This window comes from Acyrthosiphon pisum, chromosome X (genome assembly GCF_005508785.2).
Source record: "Acyrthosiphon pisum isolate AL4f chromosome X, pea_aphid_22Mar2018_4r6ur, whole genome shotgun sequence".
Taxonomy (NCBI): domain Eukaryota; kingdom Metazoa; phylum Arthropoda; class Insecta; order Hemiptera; family Aphididae; genus Acyrthosiphon; species Acyrthosiphon pisum.
Window position 1 is genome coordinate 28,557,672 of NC_042493.1, and position 11,829 is coordinate 28,569,500.

Consider the following 11,829-nt stretch of genomic DNA (forward strand, 5'->3'; position numbering starts at 1 on the left):
GTAAAGATAATAAGGCAATTAAGGCCAATAATTATATAAGAAAGTTAAAAGCATATTTAAAATAAATAAAATATTTTTGCAGAAACAGAAAATTGTATTGTGGTGGAAAGGGGGTTACCCAATGAAATCCTCTTCTTTTGTACGTATGAATAGCTACGAAACTGTATTGTATACTAAACAGTAAATAATACCCAAGTCCCAAATAAGAATATAACTTCATTTGCAGCAAAATAATTATATAAATAACATCGGTAAAATATGTGCATAGGTTATAGTTTATCTCCGAAAAAAATATTATGAATATGATTTTTTAAAAATATAATGTACGTCTGCCTTCAATGTTTTTGGGTTAAAAATTGAATAAAAAAAAGTCGATGTTATATTTATATATTCATATCATATAATATAATATAGGGTCACAATTCGAGGGTCCTTCGTGACAGTATTTATTTAACTCACACTGCAGTGTTGATTTAAAATCAATCACACAAACAATTGTTATATTATATTATAACATGGAATATTGGTAATAAATAATAAGTAATAACCATAACCATAATATAATCATATTATGATTTATACGTATTATAGGTAAATAGGGAATTTTTTTTTACACATCTATATAGTCACACACCTACAGCAACTGCGCGTAATATAATATTTAAACGATAGTAAAATTCTTACAAATAATCACCCTGTGTTCTGATGAAAAACATATAAATCGTACATTAATTTGTACAGAATTTCGCTTCATCACGAACTATAATAATATGGTCTAACGCTAAACTGTTACGGCCGTTAAATATTCCACACACCTCACCGCCCAAACATTATATTATAATAATAATATATTGTTATGTAATTATTATATAATTAAAAAATTTTATGTATAAAAATATTTTTAATATATTTATGTACATGTAAAAAATCATAAAACCCACTTATAACTACTTAGCTATATAGAATGGAGAGTTTTATAACAATAAATTAATTAGCCTCGTGCCAGTATTTCAAGCCTATAACTATACTTTCGTGTATTTATATTACAATAACAAATTTTTAGCACCGGAAGTATAATATTATTATTATTAATTATACACAGAAATGCCGAAAATACCAGTGCGACGTGTTTCACGGATAATAGTATGTGTCCACACATGAAATGTAAATAAAATCGTTCGATTAATATATTGAGCGCTGTGTGTATTAGAAAAATATAAACACCAAATGGCTAATACAAATTAAAATTTAAAAGTATAATAAAATGCACAGCAGAAATCACGTCCAATAATAATTTTTGGTAATAATATATAACTTATTGACGAAAAATCCGTTAAGGTGAAATTTTCCCTAAACAAAATGGAATGTCCTCTACTCAAATTCAATAAGAAACCAATTCCACTTAACCAGTCAACTAAATACCTATAGGTATCACTCTGGATAAAAGATTAACTTGGTCAAACCATACCAATCAAAAATGAAAACAACTAACTCTCGTCTCCATTTACTTAGAACCAGGGACCTTACCAAAAAGGACCGGCTTTGGAACCGGAACTCTTTGAATATTGGGAACTAAAACCTTATTTAAATTAATTTAAAAACCAGAACCTTAACGGAATCGATACTTTTACTTTATAGTTTTTTTTACACTAGTCTAAAACCAAAATAGGTGAAAAAAATTTTTATTTTTTAAGAAGCAAAAGAAACCGAAACCTAACTTTTAGTTTTTCCAGGAACCGAACCACAACCAGAACCAAAATTTTAGTTTTTCTGGGGACCGAACAGAAACCGGAATCGTTAAAATCATCAAAGTTCCAGCTTAGAACTCTACTGAAGTCTTAAATCTAACTTAAGTCTTAAAAACAAATTATTGAACAATCATCAGGCCAGTATGGTCATATGGTGTCCAAATTTGGGCCAAGCTTAACCCACGAACATTCACCCAATTTAAGCTTTTCAGTCAATTACCCTATAAAACTTATCACTGGTGCTTCATGGTACATAACAAATGTAGCCCCCCATAACGGTCTAAAAATTCACGCAGTAAACGAGCTTGCTAAAAGCCACTGTTAAAGTTTCTACACATAATTAACTAACTATATAAACCCATTCATTAAAAACATGTCCTCTCTTACATTACCACAAAATTTCAGTCGACTAAAAAGAAACTCGTCTGCTAACATTATAATGCTAACTTCACGGCTCTCTAGAGACCTCTTAAAATAGAAAAAAAAATGTTCGGAGGCTCTGTAAATGAATAATCTCCTCTTCGAGATTCATGTTATATATTACACTTTCTCTGTCATCCTTATTACTTATTGTCTTTATTTGTAAACATATTGGAATACGTATGTTTTAATAGTAACAAAAAGAATAACAAAACAATTATATATTAATGTAATGTAATAATAGCTATAGGTCTGAGTGTCGTTGTTGTATATAATATAGTAAACTTTGTATTACTTAATAATATATATCGGAAAAAAAAACGTCGTAGATAATATAAAAAACGAAACGGTTTACTTTTCCCATTAAAATGGTTCTTTGATAATGTGCATTTTGTCCTCCTCTTCTTTTCTTTTCTATATAGATGGGATAAGAATCCTGCAGATGACGACCCTGCAAAAGTTTCGTACAGCCATTATATTATATACAGTACTCAGCACTGTACGGAAACTATACGGATAAACCAATGTCCACTATACGGGAAACGCCACAATTTTTATGGAAATGTCTGACAAGCATTTGAAAATTGTATGGTTATATTTTTATAATATATTGTAGTCGTGTGTTATCGATTTTGAAAAAAAAATTATCTGTACTATATAACACAGTAGTGACTTAATATGATAATTAATAACTACTGTAAATTAGATATACTTAAGATTTGGTTAGACGTGTACATTTTTTTTTAATAATTCGTTTGCCTTGCGCTCATATAACAATTTCCAATTTCGTTTTAACAACAAAAAAAATGTTAAGTCATATAACCTAGTAAAAGCACCCGTTTTAATTGTTAAATCGCTTTTAGACAGGCTTATTCTGTGTCCGATAAGTAATTGATCATTTATTTATTATAATAAAAGTTTACAACAATTTTTCACTCGAGTGAGGAAAATGAGACGATATTATAATAATATAAAGCACCACCCAACGGCCAACATGCACCTACAGTCACAGTTGTATTCTGTCCGTACTTATTAAAATTAATATATACTTTTTCCGAACTGAAAAAGTTTTTGTACTCTGAATATTCTATTATTGTTATGTTTTTTCCGGCCATTATTTTGGAAGCTATTATTCTTTATAATGACTTGAATAAGTTCAAAGAATTAATGGAATGTTATTTACCCACAAAGTGTACACTGACCCATAAGCAAATATATGAATCGATCAATATTGTTCGTTTTTACATTTAATTCAACAGAAATAATATTTATTCTTTATAAATTATTACGATTTTAATGACCACCTTTTTTTTTCTAAAATAGCCTATTCAACTGGCAAAAACTGATAAATGATCAGTGATAATAATATGATACACGAGTACTTACATTATATAGGCAACATTAAAGTTAGTAGGTACTTAGTAATTTCGAATTAGTAAACGTTTAATTAGTAAATTATCAACTGTTTTAAATTAAAAATGTTTTAGTTGAAGGTCAATATTATGTAATGTACTAATGTATAATTTTATATATAATTTTAAGTTATTTTTAAAAAATCAATTTCCAATTGTGTTTTAGTGTACATTTATTTGATTTCAACTTAATGCAAACACCTTTTTTCAGCTTTGGGATGAATAAATTCGTTTTATTCCAGCACATAATATAATATAACATTGCATACGTATGTTATAAGTGAAATCTGATATTTTATAGTGTTTCACCTTTGGCGCCGCGCAGTTGAAATTCGAGTAGAGGCACAAAAGCACATATTGATTATTATTATTATGATGATGATCTGTAAATATACTTTAAAGCCTACTGCCTAAGATACGTCGGTACGAATAATATAATGACGTCTTCGTTCAGGTTTGAGAATAACCGAAATATACCTATACATACACGCAACCACGTAAGTAATACCTATAATATAGATATTTATATTCATTGCGCACCCCCCCCCCCCTCCACCTTCCAAACATCAGAAATGATAAAAAAGAACACAATATGCAAAAATATCGCAAAATTAAATTAACATTGACAATTAAGAAGCATTTCCTAAAAATAATTATTTCTGTAATCGAGTACAAAAATAAAATCCAAAAATCTTTGGAAATGATTTTACACTATCAGACTACGAGGGGTCTTGTTAAGATTTCAACTACCCTTTACAATAATATTAGTTTATAATTTGTCTTAGGTTTTATTTATTGTTGTACAATTTTTAAAATAGAAAATAGGGATTCCAATCATGTGTGATGTGTCTGTTGAGTTGTTGAACCAATACCATAGATTTTAAAAGTTGTCGAAAACTATTGAGCTGCAGAGACTGATAGGAGTAGTATTGTAATTTGGGGGTAAGGTTGAAAAATATTGAGTTGTAGAACATGTTAGTTTGAAATAATAACATTAATATTAATATGTTACTGAAAAAATATTACATTATTAGGTGTTAAAAATATTTGTGAGAAATAATAAGTTTTATGGTGATATAATAACAATAATAATAATAATAATAATAATAATAAGCAATATCATATTATAATATCAAGGTTGAGTAGCTGGAAAAATTAAAAAGGGATTGTAAACAATGACTTTGAGTTGTTGAACTGATGATTGTCCTACTGTAAAAATTATCTTATTATTGTACCTATGCTCTGAAAGTATTTCCTACTAAAAAAAGGAAATTTAATTTATAATTAATTTGTTCTGAAAATTAATGTAATTATGAATTCAATAATTATTAATTTACAACAATCTGATGTTAATGCTTCTTTAAGCCCTAAGGAGTAGTTTAGATGTAGGGGTCTTTTCCATAATATTTTTTCATATAACAACAAAACTACAAAGGTTGTAGGAACAGTAGATAAACCTTAGTTTAGAGCAAATAAGATATATGAATATTTTAGAATATGAAATAACTTCATCAAGAAAAGTTGTAGAAAGAAATACCAAAAATAAACATTATAATATTGCGCAATTTAAAAAAAATTTAGATGATATCTTTATCCTTGTGTTACACAATAATATTACATAAAAAACATATTTTATATAAATACCTAATCAAAAAAATAATAAATAAAATGGAGAACATTAAATTACTTAAGAAAAAATAGATATTTATATTTGTTATTGAAAATATGAAATAATCTTAATCATTAAGTCAAATTTAAGGATGTAGAAATCGTTGGAAATTCCATACTTAGATTTAAACGCAAAAATAAATAATACATTGTATTTGTTCAAGATTACAACTAGCAAAAATAAAGAAATATTATTATTTATCATTAGATATTTTATAATTCTAATAATGTTGCATTTTTAAAATTTAACTATACAAATTGAATTGCAAGTAATTAATTTTAGACTTTAGTACAAGTCCGTTTCGATGGTTGTTGAAAACCTGTTGAGTTGTTTTTAGCTGAGAAATAAAACTTTATATATTATGATTAGTAAAATGTAAGATCTTATAATATTGCAAAATCATAAAAAATTAGGATAAATATGCCCATTCACCGCTCAATAAAATTCCATAAAAACAATTATTTTTTATAAAGAAACAAATAAAAAAAAACACTATAATACGTAATATTTGAAACATTTTTGAAATTTAAGTAATTATGTAGCAATATTATTTTTAAAAAAATTTGAATATTTTTCCCCTAATATCTGTAATAAAAACAAAGTTAAGTCATAATTAGATTTAAAATCCATTTGCAATTTGTAATTGATAAAATGTTCCAATGTCCACACAAAATGAGTATAAAATTATTAATAACATTTACGCGTTAACATATATATATTTATAGTTGTTTATAGAGATAATATATTGAGTAACACTCCGACACACCTTTATTTTTCCGTTTATAGAAAAGTGACAATAATTCGGATTAACTAAACTAATAAAATGTAGACAAAAGAAAATTGAATATTAATAGGTATGGCTTTTAATAATAAAGATAAAGAGTATAGAGATTACCATCCCTGGGATCGATCTTTACCGTACAAGAATAATATTTTATTTTAAAAAACCTTTTATATTATTCAGATTCAACTTACGAGGTTATAGAGATTATATTAATTATGAAAAAGTCCAAGATTTACCAGGAAAAAAAATATAAATATATTACACGATGAAAATAAAAAATATTAACGCTCATCTATCTATTTTAGATAAACAAATTAAAGAAGATTCTGTAAGACATAATGCCGTTTCCGAATACAATAATTTCGAGATCGATATATCTTATGATTATTTAAAATATTAAATGCTTTATTTATCGCCTTTTTTTGTTGAATAATACAAATATTAAATATAAATATTATTAACAAATATATTTAAATTAATTTTTTTATTTATACATTCAGATGTATAATAATAGTGTAATAGTGTTAAAATAAATTTATGTATAAATAATTTAGGTCAACAAACATTATTTATTATAATTATCTATGTGGTTTTTACCGAGGATATCCGTAGATATCGTGTAACGTAATAGGAATTCTATCAAATTTTTTAGAACGATTTAATTAGTTATTAAATATGATGATCGACGAGCATATTATTTTCACACTTGCCGAACGTATACAGAAGTCGTTGATAGTCTCATTGGTACTCTACCTATATTTACGATAGCGAATTGACGCTAAAACATGACAAATGGAAGTGTTACAACAAGTGATCAACGGACTCATCCCTGCAACCACCGATTCAAAACCATCATGGGTATATGGTGAGTTTGTAAATAATTTATTTTTATTAACTTACAAAAATCCTACTAAAAGTATATTATTGGAAAAATCTAATAATCCTCAAATCACTAAATAATTTTAAATATTATATAAATTATATAGTTAACACAATACACAAATAATTATCGAGAATAATGAGAACTAATTCATAAAAATTTAAAAATGAACGAGAAAAAATAGTTTCAGATTTTGATTGTAACACATTAGTTAATATAGTCAATAGTCATTGTGTAAATATAGGTCTTCATCTTGTTTCTCAAATATCATTTGCGGAAACTAATTTATACATATCGATATTATCTATATATATATAATATACTGGAAACAAGTTAGATCCTAATAACTGCCATCCAATTTCTCTAATTTCTAACTTTGCATAAAAATGTCGTTAATTTCCTAAACAAAAAAATGTATTAGCTTTTCAAATTGGTTTCCGGAAAAAAGTACAGAAGACGATATTTCTAAATTTATTTCTCAAATTAAAACAAATAAAACACGTAATATCGTTTTTTTCTCTGACTTCAAAATATTATTAATAAAATTAAAAAATGTGGATATATAAGAGGAACGGCTCATAAATTATATTTTAAAATCGAACATATTCATAAAAATTAGGTAAAACAAAATAAGAAAAAAATAATCACTTGTGGCGTAGGCACCACAAATAACATGTCTTGGACCTCTACTTTTTAATATTTATAAAACGAAATAAAATTAAATGGTAATTTGATACTTTTTGCAAACGACGATAAATTAGCAATAGACGCTGATATCGTCAATATTGAAAAACTATTATTGATCTTTTTTAAAATAGTCAATAGACAATAGGTTAATAAAAAAAAATTATCATTAAATATCTCCAAAACACAATATATAGATTTTTCAAGAGAAGCGGATGAGAATAATATATTAATGGTTCATGATTACACTTGTAAAAATATTGATATTTGTAATATTACTCTCCTCTTCAAATCGTTGATTCTTATAAATATTCGGGTTGTATAATAATCAATTTGTAAATTAAATTGGAAACTTCAAATTGAAAAAAATTATCAGTGGTTGTGTTGAGTTATTAACTAAAAAAAGGTTGCAAAGTGGATGTCGCTCTGCTGTACAGTAGGTTACAAATGGGTCACTGTATAATGGATGGTATTAAATTTGAATTCAATGATATATAATATAATTTTATATGAAAAATGAATCTGAACAAAGGCGGTTTGTCAGTGTGGATATTTTATATTACGAGAAGTGGATAAATATTTCACGGGGTGACCCCGTAACACTCCACTCCGCTCATCTAAACTTTGAATACTTATAACTCATAAGAAACTCGCCCCAAATTCGATTTTCATGTATCAAAATACTAAGAAAAATGGAATATAAAATTAAAATCCAATGTTGTCATTCAAAAAAGTAAAAAAACTTAAAAAATTATAAGGATAAAAAATATATTTTATTAAGAAAAACGTTTTTTATAAGCGACTTGAAACTATGTAAAAAAATATTTTCAAAAAAATTTACACTTTTTGAAATAATGAGTGTTCACTGTTCAATGATAAAAGAATCACCGTATATAGTAACATGCCGAATGAAATGTCAAGTACCTAAACTTAAGTGTCTTTATGGCTGTATAGGGTCCAGAAACATTTTGATCCGTTATTTAGGGGGAGTTAGTTGTAGTTAGAGTCTCATAATTAATTCGAAGTGCTTATTATGTGTGCTTTAAAAAGAAACCAAACAAATTTCAAAATTTCAAATTGTCTATCTATAATAATTTAGAATATTGTAAATATTTTGAAAATGTTGTTATTTCATAATAAAATTATAAAAGTAAGCATCAAGTAGGTAGCTCCATTGTGAGCCCTCCTACATCTTGCCATTTTTCATGTTATGTAATCCTCTTCGTCATTATTACTTGTTGTGCTTAATTGTATAGTTGTATATTTTCTTATTAAATAAAAAAAAAATAATAATAAAAAAAAAGTAAATATAGGTACCTATATATATTATAATCCAATGAAAAATCGTAATTTTTCGTATAAATATCGAATTACCTGCGTCAACATTTTATTTTAAAACAATCATAATATTAATAAATGTAATTTTACTCAAAACTTTCTTTTTCATATAAGTAAGAACAACAATAAATTAGGAATCTATTGTATTAAATTGTCAAGGTTTTTGTTATAAGCACACATCTTTGTAAAACCAATACATTCGCATTGCTCCGATTATAATCTAAAGAAAAGAATATAATACCGGTATTGTAAAACCGTAATAATATTATATTGTTCATTCGCGCGAGCACCGTTGAAAATCTATGATAAATTTCAACAATACAAATTCGAAAAATAAGAAGGGAATAAAGAAAACTAGCTGATCGAAACGGTTTTCTCGAAGAATGTGTTACTGCAAATACAGTATAATAAACTCAACACTTAAATAATTAATAATATATGTCATTTTGTCAGATCTGCCGACTACAATAACGACGAGAGAATAATATTATAATATAATATAATATTATTTACAGTATAGGTGGTTGTGGCATGATCTAAAAAAATCGTCACCATAACTTTAAGATTTGTAACTATCAAGCACTTAGACCTGAAATACAGGAGTTCCAATGACGTTGTTCCTCAATATTGAAAATAATAAAATTTGTCTTAAAATCGATACGAGTTTATTTTAACATTGCATGGCTAGGATGCAAGGATTGTGATGATTACATAAAACATCACGAACGTATCGTAAAAAAAGTGCAGATGAGTAGGTGTACATATTTTTTTGACCAAACAGGATTTAATTTCAAAGGCCTGTAATTGGGTATTTATTTTGCATTAGAATTAAATGTCTTACATTGATTATTGGACACTCGTTGGTCATTCTGAAGTTAAGAATATTTGACGCTGTGATTACATCACAAAGCTGAATAGTTATAACAAATTAACAAAGTCAACTTAAGTGTGCATTATTTAAATTATTCGTTACCAACAATTATGTGAGTTAAATGAATTTAATGAAATGTTAATTTATAATTAATTCAATGTTGATTTATTTTTGCTATACTTTGTACTTTTGTAGTTTTGTAGAATAAGTATTATGAGTAAAATCCAATCAAAAATTGCCTTAAGTAATTAGTAGAGCATATTAGTGGTACGAAATTATATTTCTAATATATTTCGAGGATTTAGCATAATAGTATAATTGTAAATTTTCTTCAAACATTTTGATTCTCACATATTTTGCATATTTTAATATCAGCAAAATTGTCAATACCTATGTTAATTGCTCATAGAAATAATTTCTATACGAGTACAATTATTGTACTTTTTAAATTAAAATGAAGATCACAATATAATATAGTTTAATATTATAATGTTCCTAACTATTACAATATTTTTAATTATTTTAGATTATAAGCTGAGCGTTAAATGTATTGGATTTGCAATGGCGTGTGCGTTATTTCTTTTTGGTTACTTATCAGTTATCTGTCATCCGTTTTCAGTCTTAAACTTTAAGGGCGGTATCTGTTCACAAATCGGATATATTTAGTTCATTGGTTTGGTGAGTAATAGAAATAATAGGATTTCTCATTGTAATTTTGACAAACAAAAAAAAGAAAACAACGGAAAATAGAAATATTAACGTAATTAGTTTTCGACTAAATCGATTTCGTTACGATGTTGCAATTTAATAAAGAGTATAGCTAGAGATTTGAAACGTTTACCAAATATTTTTGAAATGTTTTGAGCTATTTTTATAGACATATAAAAATTGTCTACTTCTATAGTTTTATTCGATTTACGTTGATAAAATTTTTTTTCTCTTTTTTAGTATTTTGGAAATATTATTAGATATTTTTCTAAATTTTACTGCACATAAGATGTTATAAGTGCGTGGTTATTTGAAAACTTTTTAGTTCATTTTAATTCATAGCACTGATTATACATCACACTAACTCATCACACGGGAGCCAGCTAAAGCAGTGCGACGTCCCCACCCCTCTCACAACCGATAAACGGCACTGTGATATAGTTGCGCCACACCACGAATGCTGCAATGCGTGTTTCTTTATTACGGTATAATAATATTATGATAAAATTATGAGTATAAAATAATAAAAAATACAAAAGAGCGGCACAGTCGTATATTTTATGAATATATTAATAATTATGTAACATGTATATTATAAGCGTACGCGTTTTTCAATTTAAGTACGTACGGTTCGAATTCTAAGATTTGATATACAATTTGAATGCATGGCTCGTTACAATTCAAAAAATAGTGTTTGATTTGACCTGAAAATGAATGAAATAAATGAGAATAATTAAATATAATTATTCTGAAAAATAACAGATCTGGGGGCGGGGGGATTACAGTGTTTTGGTACAAATCTTGATACAGAACCTTCCTCAACGTCACAGATTAATCAATTTCTTGAATATAATTGTTTTTTTATAAAATATATAATATAATTATATTATATTATTAATTTATTTAATGCTGTTAGGTAGGTAGTACGTCTTATAGTTTATATTATTATGACGTCGGGAATGTTTCTGCGTACCAGTTGGAGGAGTATAACTATTATATTATTATATTATTTTAACATATTGTATTATATTATTATTATATATTATCATATTATTATAGGTAGGTACGTGGAATGAGCAGTTATACTGATGTAGTTGTCAGAGGCTAAAATATAATTTTGTTCGTACTACACACTTTATATCAAACTTGGAGTTACTGTGGGGGCTTTCCTTTACCCCAGAATATATTTGATCCAGGGATGGAAAACGTTTTTGATTAACGTTTTTAAAACGTTATTTTTCTATATTGTTTTTGATTAACGTTTTTAAAAACATTATTTTTCCATATTGTTTTTGATTAACGTTTTTTAAAAACG

General features: G+C 26.5%; 1 protein-coding gene across 2 annotated transcripts in view; it reads left to right on the plus strand.

Moving 5' to 3' along the window:
- The window catches only part of LOC100160641 (tyrosine-protein kinase transmembrane receptor Ror), a 57,286-nt gene that overhangs the window by 13,806 nt on the left and 31,651 nt on the right, over nucleotides 1-11,829 (plus strand). Inside the window, exon 1 of one of the 2 annotated variants that reach the window (XM_003245048.4) lies at nucleotides 6,692-6,898. The exons of the other annotated variant lie outside the window; for it this stretch is intronic. Coding sequence (XP_003245096.1) covers nucleotides 6,826-6,898 — 73 coding nt within the window. The 5' untranslated portion in view covers nucleotides 6,692-6,825. Of the gene's footprint in view, nucleotides 1-6,691; nucleotides 6,899-11,829 lie in introns of those variants that run through there. 2 annotated transcript variants of the gene reach the window in all.